This window comes from Hevea brasiliensis, chromosome 2, assembly GCF_030052815.1.
Source record: "Hevea brasiliensis isolate MT/VB/25A 57/8 chromosome 2, ASM3005281v1, whole genome shotgun sequence".
Taxonomy (NCBI): Eukaryota; Viridiplantae; Streptophyta; class Magnoliopsida; order Malpighiales; family Euphorbiaceae; genus Hevea; species Hevea brasiliensis.
This window is the reverse complement of record NC_079494.1, coordinates 111,078,259-111,093,981: the sequence shown is the minus strand read 5'-3', so window position 1 is coordinate 111,093,981 and position 15,723 is coordinate 111,078,259. Positions and strand designations below refer to the sequence as shown.

Here is a 15,723-nt window from a genome sequence, read left to right as displayed (position 1 = left end):
CACTGTTTTTTTTCTTTTTTTTTAATTATTACTCCCATTAAAAATCATTTAATATAATCCATCCATTTATATGGTACATTATAATTTTAATAATAAATTAAATGAAAAATGGATGCAAAATATATTTAATGAACTGTAAATTACGATTATATAAAAAGTGAGCATTAAATCTCGATGGATACATATTTATATCCATTCAAAAACCGATAGTGTACATTCCCTGTAGCACATGCGAAATAAATGGACCTATGATGACTTGTGTGCATGGTCCCCGACGAGGAAAGCCCTAAAACATTCAATGCAAACGGATGTTTATGGAATTTTTCAGTTTAGGAAAACGTCATAAACAGGGATCAACGATGATAAATATTTGATTTTGAATTGGCATGTTACAAAAAACTAGAATATCTGACACCAGATTGAGGAATTTTATTCTAGAGAATTAACTTGAGTCAGCATAGAAAAGGTTCAATAGTCCAGGGAAGAATAATCTCCTGATGGAGATGGACCCTTTTCTTCCAATACAATGCAAATTAGATAAGGTTTTCATGGTACGTACGTTGCCAATTCATTCTTAGACATTACTGCGAGACTATAAAACAAGGTGAATATAGACCCAGAAAATATTTATTCAGTCTTGCATCACCCAAGGCTATATATATAATTTTAGCAGATCCAACCCATTTATCTGGTTAATGATGTTGCATTGAACCAGGTTATTAACACAATGTAGCAGGCCCTCGAAAAAATCATTGTTAATCTCAGTACAAATTCTGAAATTTCTTGAATTTTGTCAATTTCAATGGTAGCCCCTAAATCTGAATCAACTTCAATCCCAAGTATATTGAACACGGCACACAAACAATAATTCAAAAAAAAAAAAAAAAGATGCAGCAACATGCTGGAAGCTGTTTATGTTGTCTACTACAGTATCAACATGAGCATCCTTTGATTTCCAAAAAAAAAGAAATGAGGGCGTCCTTTGAGGAATTTGTTATGGTTTCATGGTTAGATCTAAAATGCTATATTCAAGAAAATGCTGAGCAGATACTTTATAGAACAGGCACAGAAATTTATCACGGACATGGATTAGGGAACCTTGCATGAACATTGTTGATATCCTCAATTATTTCTGGTGTCAGCTCAACCTTGCAACCATTGAGAGTCTCCCGGAGCTGCCATGACCTGGTAGCTCCAAATATAGTGCTTGCAACAAGAGGGTGTCTCAAAACAAAAGCTGCAAAAGAAATATTAATAGATATGTAAAGTTAAGATTAAAAATTGGCAGGGCAGATAGGTTCGTTGACAAGCACAAATCTATTAAATGATTAATTTCAATATCAAAAGAGAGTTTATGTAATCAATGAACTTTAACTCAATATTACTTAAGTTGTTGGAGTTCCCAACGCTGAGAGATCTCAAAAAAAACAGTCCAAGGGGGAAAAATAAACTCTCAAATTTTATTTAATCCTCAATTGTCAATATCAATAATAATAAGATCCCTAATAAAATACCTAGATAATATAGGTTTTTATAATATAACATTAATCCTACTACTACACCTCTAGGATTAAGAATCCCAAAATAAGAAAATATTGTACTAATCTAACTAGGAATATAAAACCAACACTAACTTAGAAATTCTTAACAATAGAATTCCTAAATAATTAAAATACTACTTCCCAATTAAATTTCCTAAATAATACAAACATAAACTTCCTGATTATAATATAAAATATAAATGAAATATCTTAGTTTTTCAATTAAGAATTAAACAAAATTAATTCCTAAATCTAGTTTTCTTTGAATGCATCAAGAGGTCTTCCTAATTTGTGAGAAGATTCAATTATGGGAAACTTAGTATATGTATTTTAGGGAAAATGGTATTAGAAGATAATATATATATATATATATATATATATATATATATATATATATATATATATATATATAAAATTACGATGCACACTCAAGCAACTGCAAAAACAAAAGCATATAGAGAGATCTATTATACCAATTGCAAGAGATACAGGATGAAGACCATGTTTTCTTGCAATATCAAGGTATCCCTGGAAATATAAGGAGATGGAGAGATTAAAAAGCAATTAGAATGCTAAAAGTTCACTAGAGATCTGATTCAAGTAAAGAAATGTTATATAATTAACAAAAATAAGCTGGGTACAGAATTATTTGCATGTTAACCATAAGCCTTTTTGAAATCCGGTCCTTTTTTTAGCCATAATACAAGGTCAAGCAGTAACGAAATTGTCAGAAACAACATGCATACACACCTGCACTTTCACATAAAGGTTTTCTTATTTTCAGAAATAAAGGAAAAAAAAAAAAAGAACTTTAAAGCCTTTAAATTATGTGCATCATTGCTATTAAGTTCTTGAACTAAAGTTGTATTCTGCTGAGCCAGCCTTGAACATGCTTACTAGGCATGCCACAAAATGCAAGTAGTCACTCACTGAGTATGATGACTTGGATTAAAAAAATACGAAAATAACGAATTAAACATTTCATCCTCTAAGTTTACTTTCTTTTTCCCTCAACAAATAATAAATACACCTGTGCATTCTTTTCATACATTTCCTTGCTGACATGGACTTTCATAGGCTATTTATCCAACATTTCACTTCTTGGAGTTAAACTGATAATTAATTAGACCAAATCAAGGAGTTGAGGGACTAGTACTATAACTCACATTCAGCTCAAGGGCTAAAAACCAAAATATGCATGATTCTAAGCACTAGTTAATGGTGTTAGACAATATTTCAACACGGGCATTTCTCTAATCAGTTTAGAAAAGATAATATACACCTATACCATGTATCATGATAAAGACCAGTTGAGGGAAAGAGAGAGGAGAGGTAGTGGATGCAGTTCCCATATTCCAATTCAACTATGCATTCCTCAAACTAAATGTCTTTAGCCATTGGTCAATATTGGAGATTTAAAATAATTCATGTAACTTTTAGAAAGGACTCCCCTGCTTCCTTTAATCATTTAACAAACAGCATTGGAGTTTAAAATTGAAAGGAATCTGCTCACCATAGTAGCTGCTTTTACCATGTTATTTGATAGGTTGTATCTTGATTCCCCTTCTGAATATCTTCCTGAAAAGGCGAAAAAAGAAATAATCTACAAAAGAAGAACTGGAGAAGAGAGAGAGAGAGAGAGAGAGAGAGAGAGAGAGAGAGAGAGAGAAGGGTGGGAGGGATTGTTTGTAATCTACAGAGAATTTTTATATCATAAATAATAAAGAAAAATAAATTTTATGGTCAACCTTTGAAAAGATTTAACCGGGCATTTACTGGACCTCCATTAGGTGCAAAATACTTCCCAGAAAGTATGCCCATTGCAAGGGGGCTGTATGCCAATAAACTGATCCTGAAGAATTCAAGAATACAATGAAAGTCCAATTATTAGAATGAGGGGATCTCTGGAAACCATTTTCAATAACAAAACCCACACAATGTTAGATCACATACAGCAGATTCTACTGAACAAAAATTGTGCTAAAGCTACTTCCCATTGAACTCCACCCATAATAAAAGAAAAACCATGTCTTAACTTGGAATTGTAGTTTTGCTTCCTAATGTTTGTTTGAAACAAGTTGGACCACCAATTGCTATGAAAATTAAACAACAAAGAGTATCAAATGTAATGAAAATTTCCCTTGTTTCAGGATCATCACAAGAAATTCCTTTACTAGAACAATGATGATGTTCTCCATACAATGCAGATGAAACTTTTCCCTACATTTTAATTCTAACCTTAGTATGTATTCACAGGAACACAACATACCCCTCATGATGACAGCACTCAGCTAGTGCAGAATCAAAAGTCCGGCAGAGCAAGCTGTACGAGTTCTATCATTAAGACAATAGATTGTGCATTAGCCTCAGCATGAATAATGCACATGTGCGCACATGACCACAAACAAACACACAGAGGAGAGGGGCAGTTGAACAAGGACAAGAGCAGCAAGCATCACTCGCTGACAAGGAACAACTGATACTACCTGCACAGAAACTATTTTCGGATACCAAGCTGCCCTTTCAGCAAGCTGAAGGAACTTCATGATACCATATGGTGTTTCATTACTAAGTCCAATGTATCTGACCTACAAATGAAATGTCAAGCTCAGTATTACAGAGATGTCATGATAGTGATAACTGTAAGCCAATGATATTATCGCTTACCTTGCCAGCATCAACAGCTCGGCCAAGCGCATCAAGTTGTTCCTCTATACTGATTGAACAGAACTGTTGGGTAGGATGATATTCTGTTTCTCCAAACATTGGAACATAGCTACAGAAACAACCATAATTCACTTCAAAAAGACAGCATAGAGTGGGAACTTTAAAATAGCAGAGAGACTATTTGCAGGAACTACAATTATGTTCACTGGTAACATCTACTCTGCTTTCAATAATACACCACTCCACCTTACTGCCACCTCCCATCCACAACCAAAAAACTAATGAGTTACAGAAGAAAGAAAAAGGAGCAGGATCTACATACAAACCGATCAGGCCAGTGAATTTGATAGAGATCAATGTAGTCCATTTGCATTCGTTGCAAACTGCATCAAGACAATAAAGAAAATTATAAGAATATGATATAATAGCAAAGATACAAAATGAAGGTCCATAAAATGGAATTTGATATGACAACATGTTTCCCAAAACCAAACTTTCTTTGAAAATGCTATGACCTTCACCACCATGAGACACCATTTGTTATAGTCAACAAATAACACCAAATTCACAAAATTTTGATTGATGGATGTTTTTTAATAAAACCTGGTTGGTTAAACATTGGTATTTTAAGTGTAAATTCTTGGAAGATAATATCAGCATTTCACCCGCTCTAGCTTAATAAGTTCTGAGGTCTTAAGCAAAATTCTGAGCAAAAATATCATTTTGAAAAACGTTCCTACTTCCTTGGTAAAGGCAATAACTTGTTCACTACATAATAAAATATGGATGCACCCAATTACTACAAGTAAAATATACAACAAACACAAAGCATGGCAACCCTAAAGTGAACTTGCAAAGACAAGTCAAGTCAAACAAGAGATCACCAAATTATTATAGATCAAAGCAGTGAAGAAAGAAAAAGAAAGTACTATAGCATGCTTGATATGATAGTTAATTCAACTGGTATGCAAATCATACCATAAATAAGTTGAAACTAGACAAGTAATGCACCGGTAATCTATTCCAAATGATGACGTAACAGCCAGAAAGCACACATGCAAACCAACCTATTGTCAATGGCCTCAGTAATATTCTTGGCATCCAAACGCTTAGGTCCGCCTCGGATCCAAATCATTTGTCCTGACGGTCCAGTAACCTGGAAAAAAAGTAGCCATCATAACCAAATCAGGAATAGCAAAAAATAGGAAGATTTAAGTTTGCGGTAACTGGTAAGGCGTAAAGATGAGCTTTTAATATCAGAAATTCAAATTAAATTTTCATGGACAAAAGCATACATGCAATCAACGATAACCGACTTTCCAACAAGATAAGCAGCACACTACGACTATTGAGGGATGCGCAAGGGCATACACCATGATATTATGGACAACAGACGAGATGAAACAAATATTTTGAAGCTACAACCAGGTGCCACAAACAAATTTCACAACGCCAAAACTTAATATTTCTTCTAGCAGGAAAACCACATAATGGAGAGACAGGAACTAATGTACATAGTGCAATTGAAAGGTTAAACCTTGGTTGCTAAGACAACCCGGTCCCGTGGAATCTTCCTTTCTCTAATCCAACGGCCAAGGTACTCCTCGCTCCTCCCCTGAGTCTCAGCACGTTGAGGCACTGGATACCTGTGATTTCCAATTAACAACGTGAGAAGAAGAAAATGCTTGCACAGCACAGAAGAAAGTGGAAGCTTAATAATCATTCAAAACCCAAAACAGGATAAAGAAAGAGCCAGGGGAGGAGAATACATTTCTGCTGAATCGAAGAAGTTGATTCCGGCATGGAAGACTTCATCGAGAAGGCGAAAGGATTGAGGCAACGAGTTTTGCTCACCAAATGTCATTGTTCCTGACAAGTGGACAAGGGTTTTAGAGTCTCATTCATCGGAATTCGAATTAAGTTGAGACGAAAAATATAGTTCATTGAGAAGAAGATTAAAGAAAAAAGGGATCAAACCTAAGCAAAGCCTTGAAACTGTCAAATTAGGAGCGAGGTTGAAGAAAGGAACAGACATTTCAACTGTGATGGCGGGAAATTCACTACGTTCTGCTGGTAGCAAGTCTCTGCTATTGTGGATAGAACCATAGGAAGCAGTCTCGCGTTCAACGATGGAGGAGAGAGGGGAGTTAATGTTGAGGCGGACTCTTAAGATTGTCTTTAATAAAAATATTTTTTGCCAATGATCCAAACATGGGGATGTAGCTCAAATGGTAGAGCGCTCGCTTTGCATGCGAGAGGTACAGGGTTCGATCCCCTGCATCTCCACCAACTGATTTTCCATTTAAAATCAGTTTTTCTTGAGTGAAATCAATTTCTTTTTCATGCACAAGACTTAGAGGCCTGGGGATTCATATTCTGATCAGAATAAAGATTCAGTTTTGAAGAAAATACAAGATTTGAATGCCTGTCCACTGCAGATGATGGGTTTAACAATCTTGCCACGCAAAAGAACGTCACATTGACTTTTCAAATCACACTAGTAAACAAAATGCAGCGACTGTTTAAGAACATAAAAACATAATTTCCATTGATAATATAAATCAAAAGTTCAATACCACCACGTATAGATGGTTTATGACAAAATCGCTTCCTTTCCTGCATTCAATCATGATCCCTACCGAAAAATTTATGCGTTCACAATTCACAGGCAAAAACTGGTCTCTGATCCCACTCTCAGCCAACTTATGAAATCTTGAAAACATTAATCTCACATATTAAATACTCTTAAAACTCCTGAGACGCAGAACCAATATCACCCTTCCCTTTTCCAATTTTCTTTGGCAACAAATTCTGATGGATGTTGGGCAAAACACCACCATTTGCAATGGTAACTGTTCCCAATAGTTTGCTAAGCTCCTCATCATTCCTCACAGCTAGCTGAATGTGCCTTGGAACAATACGGTTCTTCTTGTTGTCCCTTGCTGCATTGCCAGCAAGTTCAAGAACCTGCATTACATGTCGAACACCAAAATCATTAAAAATCAATAGCTACAAGCCTATTGATTTTTCAATATTAGTAATGATTTTTGATAAAATTGAATTTGTTTTCCACTCGGCCTTTGCAATTTGCATTACACTTGGATTGAATGAAAATTTAGAAATCATATTTCATCGTTACAGGATCTTCAATATTTAATATTCAACAACAATGAAACCCAAAAACCTGCTCATTTATATCCAAATATATTTCTTTGCTATACACTAGGTCTGTAGAAAATGGAAGACCAGATCAAATTAAAAGGCAAGGTCAAACTAACCTCAGCAGCAAGGTACTCAAGGACGGCGGAAAGATAGACAGGAGCGCCGGCACCCACGCGATCGGCGTACTTTCCAGCTTTGAGAAAACGGGCGATTCGACCGACGGGGAACTGCAGACCGGCCTTTTGAGATCTAGACACGGATTTGGATGACTTAGGCTTGCCTCTGCCTCCCTTGGTTGACCCTGCGGAACTCATGGCTGGCTTAAGTTGTTAAAGGATTGAAACCTAACCCTGCGCAGAAGAAAAATGAAAAATTGAAGACCTCTGGTGTTCGGTGTTGGCTTTAGCGGTTTGAGAGAGAAAGGGTGAGATATATTGGAATCAGCAAACAAGGAGGCAGGAGGGAGCGTAAAGGCCACGAATCGCCGACTTGCAGGATTTGAGCGGTGGGATGTGAAACGCGGTTGATGCTTCCGGGTTCACCCACTCACTTTGTCCCGATGGGCCTCCTCAGCCATTCGGTTGGCCCGTCATGAATTCAATTCCATGGGCCGGCCTTATAAGTAATCTCCGACTCAAACAAATGGATTATTACAGCTGATTATACAACTTCACTCCGTAAATTACAAGATCTCATTAATTTGCTTGTAATGCGATCATCAAAAGGGTACACAGGAGAGGAAAAGACTAAAAATTGGAATCGTATGGCTGAAATAGGAGCGAAAAGTCATTTTATCACATATTCTTACCAAGTACAAGAAGGAAATTCGATAGACAACTCTTCGAACGATACCCTTTGTCAAATTAAAACACCCTTGAGACACATGGCTTTAGCCCCCATGAGAAATCAACACAGCAACCTGAATATGCTCTGCTTCAACTGCACGATGAAGGGGTTGTAACCAACATCATCAACCCGAGCACCATGATCCTTTACGCTCTCAATCCTGACCTGAGCAAACTAATAAGCACATCATCTCTGAATCCCCTTTCTCTGCAGCTAAATAAAGCAGAGTGCATCCATTACAGTCTACAACTTGTAGCGACATGAAATGAAGTCCTACCATGTAAATTTTTGATTCGCATCAAAACCCTCTAGTTTAGCCTGTTTACTGACCAAATTGAAATAAAATTTGCAGATAACAAAAAACGGATTGTCCAACGCTAATACTTATCCTTCAAGCTTCTTTTTGTTTCTCTTAAAAAACAAATCATCCGCCTTTGTTTTTCATAAAACCCAATATAGGACAAAGCAACAAATCCAAAAATACGAAGAAAGCCAACGAGTATAGCAAAATTAACAGTAGCCCATACATTTCATTGTCCAAAATGAGATTCACAAACTCCAAGGCCAATTTCATCACATGCTATTAACAATCTATCCCACAGAAAGACCAAGCTACCTAAGAGTACAGAAAAATTATGAGAGTAGCCCATCCATTTCATTGTCCAAACTGAGATTTACAAATCCAAGCCCAGCTTCATTACATGCTATCAACAATCTATCCCATGGAAAGAGCAACCTACCTAACAAACCCCTAACTTCAGAAACAAATAGATTAATTTAGAACCCTAAAACTCCTGAGACGCAGACCCAATTTCACCTTTCCCTTTTGCAGTCTTCTTTGGCAGTAAATTTTGGTGAATATTAGGCAAAACCCCTCCATTGGCAATGGTCACATATCCCAAGAGCTTGCTTAATTCCTCATCATTTCTCACCGCAAGCTGAATATGCCTAGGAATAATCCTGTTCTTCTTGTTATCTCTAGCTGCATTCCCAGCAAGCTCCAAAACCTAAACAAACAGGACCCAAAAATCAGTCACAAAACCCCCAAATTTAAACAAAAGCAAAGAATAAGCAAAAATTTTGAAATTAACAAACCTCAGCAGCCAGGTACTCCAAAACAGCAGTGAGATAGACAGGGGATCCAGAGCCGAGCCGTTCAGCGTACCTGCCTTTCTTGAGGAAGCGGGCAACTCGACCAACAGGAAACTGTAGACCAGCCTTTAGAGACCTGGACACCGACTTGGCTTTGGACTTGCCTCGGCCACCCTTGGCAGTAGTAGCAGCAGGTACAGCAGTGGAGCTCATTGTCTTCGCTGTTTTGGATATGAGTTTTAGAAAGCCTAAGAGAACTTGAGTTTGATAGGATGGAACTGAGAAGAGAAGGAAGGGGATTTGGGTTTAAATAGGTGATGGAGGAGCATTTTGATTGGCAAACCTGAGTTTCTCGAGGATCGCCAGCGCGGTAAGAATACTTTGGGCGGGAATTTTTAGATTTGAAGGTGGAAGAAGGAAGTCCATTGGATGGGTTCAATTTGGGAAGGATTGCCAACGTGGCGATGGATTTCTAATTTTACGATTGGGAGGGCAATAAAACTTGATTGCTTTTGACTTATGAATATTAAACGACGTCGTTCATTTTCTGTGAGGACAATTTCTCTGCCGTGGAGCGGGCCGATGCCCGAAAATTGTTGGCCAATGAAATCGAACCAGCCCAACGTCTCGCCATTTTTATTTTGTATTAAATGATCATTTACAGCCTATTTTAGCACTTGGTTAGTTCTCCCTTTTGGATTTATATTTTGATGAATTAAATTAAAATTAATAATACATTATTATTTTCTGTCTTAGAAACACTTAAGAGTCTCAAAAACATGTTTCAAGATCAAAAATAACATTCATACACACTCTGAAGGGATATGATATCTAATTGTTGTACATAATAAATTATATAATATAATTATGATTTTATATAGGGCGATTTATATAAAATAATAAGAATCATATATAGTAGGTGTCATTTTATAATAAATTTAGTATTTAATGTGTTCATTTTACATAGAACAATAATGATTTCATATAATTACTCGTTGTACGAATAATTTTTTTGATATAATTTAATAGCGATGAAAAACATTAAATCTGATGAAATTATACATCATAAGTTTATTCGCAATAATCACACGATTATTCAAATTTGAATAATGATAAATAGGAGCCCAAAAGGGTTGAGAATTCATTCAATTTAGACATTTCGAGCACCGAGTTATTTGATTACAGTATACACTAGTCATTCTAGATGTATCAAGGATAAAATGAGCAAGAAAAATTATAAAAATTAAATTATCGACTGAAAATTATAAAAATCAATGTGAAAAAAGAGATTAATCAAATCGGTCAATTTTAATAGATTTAGTATGTTATTTTCATTTAGTGAAACTTATGATTATGTGAAAAAATATATAAAATATTGACATTCTCTGATACCAAGAGTTTGTCTCTTGGTATGTTTATGGGTATGGAAACATGAGGGAGTATCTGGAAGAAAACGTGCTGTCCAAGTGGCAGAGGTTTGTGCCTGACCGGCTTAAATTGGTAGGAAAATATCAATATCTATTCTTGCAATACGACTAAGAGTTAAAGGATTAGAAGGGAGCAATTTCTTCGGCAGTACCCTAATAATAAAGTTAGTAAATATTGAAAGAGAGAATAATAGGTTAAGTGTGTGTTGGAATGTTTTAGCTGGTAACTATAAAGTTTTATATACTGATTGTTGGATCTAAACAAAAATCAAAGCTTCTAAACCAAAATCAAGGCTTCTAATTTCTAATTCCAATCCGATAGCTGATTATATAACTTTACTCAGTAAAATGAAGAACCACTTTAAAGCTAAATCTCATTCATTTGATCATAAAATCGATCCTCCAAATGGTACACAAGAAAAACTGAAAATTGGATTAGCATAGCTAAAATAGGAGTGCAACGCCACATGTTTCACCACTTTTTCTCGAAGCTTTCCCCAGCGTTGCAAAAACAGGTAAATTATACAATACATGGGACTTGGGATTATGTGCTCTTTCGCTATAATTTATAGAAAAATCCATGTTTATGGGGGCAGAAGAAGCACTAAAAACTCAATAATTTCCCCAAAAATACTATCTAGGTTTTTTACAGATTATTACAAAACACAAGAAGAAAATTCAGTGGATAACTTGTTTTGGCACAATTCCTTCTTCAAATTGGAAGCACCCTTGAGACTCTTTACATTGGCTTTAGCCCCATGAGAAATCAACAACACAGCAACCTGAACATGCCCAGCTTCAACTGCACAGTGAAGAGGGCTGTACCCAGCATCATCAACCACATCAACTCGACCACCATGATTAAGCAATACTTTTACGCACTCAATCCTCCCCTTAAACGCAGCTCTGTGCAGAGGCGTCCATCCATTTTCGTCTCTATCGTTCACGTTCGCTCCCTCTGCAAGGCAACTCCTTATCCCATTAACATCGCCCAATCTCGCTGCTCTATGCAACATATCTCCCAGTTGCAGCAACCCATATAAATGTGAATTCCCATTTTCTACTGCTACACCGAAAGCTGTCTTTCCTTCTTTATTCACTGCATATTTTATATAACCTGAGCATTCTAATAAGCACTCCACAGCTTCTAAATGCCCTTTCTCTGCAGCTAAATGAAGCGGAGTGCACCCATTACAGTCCACAACGTCGCCTCTTCCTCCAATTGAAGCACAAAACCGAATCACTTCAACATGCCCACAACTTGCAGCGACATGAATTGGAGTTCTACCGTGTAAATCAATCGAATTCACATCAATATCTTTGAAATTACGACAAAGAACCTCAATCAGATCCACTCTGTTTATCGCTGCTGCCTCGTACAAAACCTTATCTATTAACTCATCAATCAAACAACCAGAGGCGATCAATACCTTAACGACGTCTGTATTTCCTACTTTAACTGCCTGAGTGATCATGGACCGTCCCTCTGAGTCCTTACAATTCACATCTCCACCGGCATCTATCAATTGCGCTACCAAATTGGCATCACCAGATAATACAGCGGATTCTAGCAGGGCAGTGATCTGGGACCCCGAACACCCAGATATAGCCCTATTAAAATGGGAGGAGACATCAGGTATTTGGGCATGATTGGAGATTAGATATTCAGCAACTTGGGGACCCACAAATGAGATGGGTATGGTGGCGTCTTTAAAAATATGCGGTCCGGGTCTTGAAAACAGGCGGCGGAGATCTTCCACATGGGCCTTGCCGGTGGGAAGCATGGCTGATTTAACGGTGATGACATCAGGAGGAGCGCGGATAGTGGGTTGATCAGGAGACTGAGAGACGACGAGAGTATAAGATGAAGAGGAAAGGGGTGGGATTATAGAGAAGGCCTGAGTGAAAGAGAAAACAGATGGATTTGTGGTGGTCAAGGAAACTGCTACAGACATGGTGTGCATGAGGTTGGATAACCTGAAAGTTGTGGTGCCCTTTTGGCCTCTCTTGAACGCAATTTCCACTTCCTTCACGTCTGGCTTCACCAGTCTATCCATGGTGACAGAACCTCTCTGTAACTCTGTTTTCCCCCTTTCTCATGAAAATTGGAAGTCGGGTTTGTCAGGCTGAGAAGGAAAAGAAAGCAGATGAAGATGGTGATGGTGTTGGCTGAATGCTTCTTTTGCCTTTTGCCTTGGTGTGTTTTATTCTTTCTTAGTCTTAATTATTGTTAATTGATTGAATGATTAGTGGGTTAATTTATTTTTTGGTTGTTGGTTTAGGTTGAGGACAATGACGATGAGAGGATGCAGTCTTGATTGGGTTGTTTGAATAAGCAGTAGGACTTGGGTAGAAAAGAGGACAATCGAGGTACTATCCTTGATTGGTGGATGAAGACCTGCCACTTGCTATTTTGAATTTTTCCTAGTTTCATATTGGTCTGGTGGGACAGTTTGATGAAATTTCCAGGTAAGGCCATTTTGCTTGAGTATATTCTTTGATCGGACGATTTGGTATTGGAATTATGTTTAAAAGGATTAATTAAATGTTAATATCTGTATGTGTGAAAAATTACATATCAATCTTTTTTTTTAGCAGATCAATCTCTTTATTTTTATTTTTACTGTTAATTATAAATTAAATGACTAAAATGACCTTATAATTAGCAGTAAATTAGACCAAATTTAGATGGAATGACTATTTTGTTGACTGAACAAAACTTGAGAAACTTAGTTTACTGAAAATAGGGGCTAACTTATAATTTACACTATTTAAAATACATGCATAAACATAATATGCAATGTGATTTATTCTTTGTTCAAATACATGATGATCCATTACATATGTCCTGTTTAGAAAGAAAGTTTTTGCACTATTCTTATCAAAAACAAGGACCACAGGCAGTCCACTCCACCATTCTGATATTTGAGTGGAACTGGGTAGCAGCATTGCAGCAAACTTTTGCAGGCTGTTGTGATACAAATGCATCTTATTTCTTCACTGTGGTCTGTGGGGGGTGGCTGTCGTTGAAATACGTATTCTGGGTATTGGGTAATAGATAGATCAACTCATACAGATTCAACATTTGATTCTTAAGTTCCTCAAATACAACACCAATAGCTTATCTTAATTTTGTAAGATTTGTTCCACATTAAAAATTAAATTGCTGACTCATAAACAATGCAAATTCATTTTGGTGGGTTGTGAATTTCATGATGTTTCCATGGGACATATTGTGCAAAAAAAATTGATCCTGCAAATATATTATCAATACAAAACATTAACTTGCCAAATTGACTGATAATAATGTGAGTGGTTGATCGGCTGTAACCACAATCCTTCCAATAAGTCCAGTGAACTAATCCTAATAATATCATTTGTCATGGGCCATTTATGTTGGATGGTTGTAGCTATAGAAGACAATTACCTTTACTTATTTATTGACCACTCTGGCGCTAGAAAACAGGGCAAATATTACCATATGCTTGTATCAGATTGTTTAATCCTGTTAACATCTTTGCATGTCCCCATTGTTGTTTTTTTCCCCTTATCTATAGATGCGAACCCTGAATCGTAATTTGGATTTTGTTGTGCTAATGGAGAACCCACTAATGCTTGTTTGCATTTTCCTAATAGGTTGAGACTTTATTTACATTTTTAAACTTAGTTCGCAATCAAGAGAGTCATCTGCTTATACATTTTTTTTTTTTCATTTTACACTAAAAGTGCCTGTCAAGGTGCATTTTCAAGCATGTAAGCCGGAGCATCATGGCACTTGCAATTCATTAGGCAAGCACACAGACACCGTTTTATTTCTATCACATTTATATGGATATTTGTACCTATACTAACAAAAGTTTTGTTTTGCATTTGCATAACTGGAATCATTAAAATTGATGGAGAAATTTTAGACAAAGTTGCCTCATGGCACTAGTTTTTTACAATGAAATTCTGAGAGAAAATATTAGTCAAATACTTGCTAATATCCCAACTGAATTGGAAATGATGCTCATATCATATTTCAAAATTGCAGAATAAATCCTGAAACTCTTAAGGGTTTGCAACCACATTAAAACAGCAATAATTTGGACTTTTTAAAAAAAAAATAAAGGATTAATCTTTTACATTTTGTAGCAATAAATTCTTTAAAAATAATATCTTATAAACCGCCCAATATAATAATAGTTACTAGAAGGTGTCTAATTGATGCTATTCAACCTCTGTATAGATTTTTATTCTATGATTATGTCAGCTTCAAATTGAAGGCCAAAAGCGTTTACTTGTCTTTTGCACCCCATTATAAATCAACTTAATTCTATTATAAAATACGATTTAAATTACTTTATAATATAATTCATATATTTGGAATACATCTTAAAATCATAGATTTCATTTAAATTTCATTGTTTGAAATAATTGAAAAAAAAATAGATATATTTTATTTCTTATTTTATTATTGTTTTCCAAGAGACGAGCTTAATTCAAATAGGGGATCTTGAGTTTTTATTTGTAGTCTTATTATGCCACTTTTTATTTCTTTCAAAATGATTATTTTTGAACTCAAAATAATGGAATGATCACAATTATATACTTTCTAAACATGAGGCTTAATTAAATAGAATTCGGTTCAATTTTTTTAGTGTTTCAGGCTTAGATTATTCAGGCATAATAAGTAAAAGATATGAATTCAGAAGAGCATTAAATAATAATCTTAATCAATTCAAAAATATTTGCTAATCATAAACAAGTTCTAACAGGAGCTGTGGTTTCCTTAATCCTGGTTAGAGAATATAAATAAGTAGGATGCTAATTGACCGATTATTGTTTAACAGTTTTAGAGGTTAGTTGAAGGGTCAGTGTTATAAAATTGATCATAGGCCTCTTATATTGCACAAAATACTTCATCAGCCTTCTTAAAAAGAATATAAGCTGACCAGCTGAGAAGTGGCATCTGCATAAAAATAAGTATTTTCTTGTAACACTTGCTT

General features: G+C 35.9%; 4 protein-coding genes and 1 non-coding gene across 6 annotated transcripts; 1 reads left to right on the top strand and 4 right to left on the bottom strand.

Moving 5' to 3' along the window:
* Positions 1 to 749: 749 nt before the first annotated feature.
* Positions 750 to 6,576, bottom strand: LOC110665534 (uncharacterized). Of its 2 annotated transcripts, XM_021825702.2 has the most exons (12): positions 6,186 to 6,576; positions 5,978 to 6,077; positions 5,746 to 5,854; positions 5,276 to 5,364; positions 4,535 to 4,591; positions 4,209 to 4,317; positions 4,028 to 4,129; positions 3,811 to 3,875; positions 3,290 to 3,393; positions 3,055 to 3,119; positions 2,015 to 2,069; positions 750 to 1,237 (listed from the first exon to the last, which is right to left on the bottom strand). In XM_021825702.2, the coding sequence occupies exons 1-12, from the start codon at positions 6,241 to 6,243 to the stop codon at positions 1,077 to 1,079; spliced, it is 1,074 nt and encodes a 357-aa protein (XP_021681394.2). In that variant the 5' UTR covers positions 6,244 to 6,576; the 3' UTR covers positions 750 to 1,076. The 2 variants fall into 2 exon arrangements, with proteins under 2 accessions (XP_021681394.2, XP_021681396.2); XM_021825704.2 differs by lacking the exon at positions 2,015 to 2,069 and having other exon boundaries at positions 1,085 to 1,237.
* On the top strand, positions 6,422 to 6,494 carry TRNAA-UGC (transfer RNA alanine (anticodon UGC)). The gene has a single exon. It is a non-coding gene; the product is annotated as a tRNA-Ala (tRNA).
* Positions 6,577 to 6,729: 153 nt separating the features above from the next.
* Positions 6,730 to 7,932, bottom strand: LOC110665536 (histone H2AX). The gene is made up of 2 exons (XM_021825706.2): positions 7,487 to 7,932; positions 6,730 to 7,175 (listed from the first exon to the last, which is right to left on the bottom strand). Exons 1-2 carry the CDS (start codon positions 7,682 to 7,684, stop codon positions 6,954 to 6,956), a joined length of 420 nt encoding a protein of 139 aa, XP_021681398.1. The 5' UTR covers positions 7,685 to 7,932; the 3' UTR covers positions 6,730 to 6,953.
* Positions 7,933 to 8,716: 784 nt separating this feature from the next.
* On the bottom strand, positions 8,717 to 9,600 carry LOC110665535 (histone H2AX). The gene is made up of 2 exons (XM_021825705.2): positions 9,312 to 9,600; positions 8,717 to 9,223 (listed from the first exon to the last, which is right to left on the bottom strand). The coding sequence occupies exons 1-2, from the start codon at positions 9,519 to 9,521 to the stop codon at positions 9,002 to 9,004; spliced, it is 432 nt and encodes a 143-aa protein (XP_021681397.1). The 5' UTR covers positions 9,522 to 9,600; the 3' UTR covers positions 8,717 to 9,001.
* A 1,495-nt stretch (positions 9,601 to 11,095) lies between these two features.
* LOC110665533 (protein VAPYRIN-LIKE) lies at positions 11,096 to 13,204 on the bottom strand. The gene has a single exon (XM_021825701.2). It carries the CDS (start codon positions 12,790 to 12,792, stop codon positions 11,392 to 11,394), a length of 1,401 nt encoding a protein of 466 aa, XP_021681393.2. The 5' UTR covers positions 12,793 to 13,204; the 3' UTR covers positions 11,096 to 11,391.
* Between the last annotated feature and the right edge of the window lie 2,519 nt (positions 13,205 to 15,723).

Coding starts and splice junctions, on each gene's coding strand:
- LOC110665534 (XM_021825702.2), bottom strand. CDS start 6,243: ATGTCTGTTCCTTTCTTCAACCTCGCTCCTAATTTGACAGTTTCAAGG. Junction 4,592..5,275: donor ACTGAGGCCATTGACAATAG/GTTGGTTTGCAT, acceptor GTCTTGATGCAG/TTTGCAACGAATGCAAATGG. Junction 3,120..3,289: donor CCGGTTAAATCTTTTCAAAG/GTTGACCATAAA, acceptor TCGCCTTTTCAG/GAAGATATTCAGAAGGGGAA.
- LOC110665535 (XM_021825705.2), bottom strand. CDS start 9,521: ATGAGCTCCACTGCTGTACCTGCTGCTACTACTGCCAAGGGTGGCCGA. Junction 9,224..9,311: donor TGGAGTACCTGGCTGCTGAG/GTTTGTTAATTT, acceptor CTGTTTGTTTAG/GTTTTGGAGCTTGCTGGGAA.
- LOC110665533 (XM_021825701.2), bottom strand. CDS start 12,792: ATGGATAGACTGGTGAAGCCAGACGTGAAGGAAGTGGAAATTGCGTTC.
- LOC110665536 (XM_021825706.2), bottom strand. CDS start 7,684: ATGAGTTCCGCAGGGTCAACCAAGGGAGGCAGAGGCAAGCCTAAGTCA. Junction 7,176..7,486: donor TTGAGTACCTTGCTGCTGAG/GTTAGTTTGACC, acceptor CATGTAATGCAG/GTTCTTGAACTTGCTGGCAA.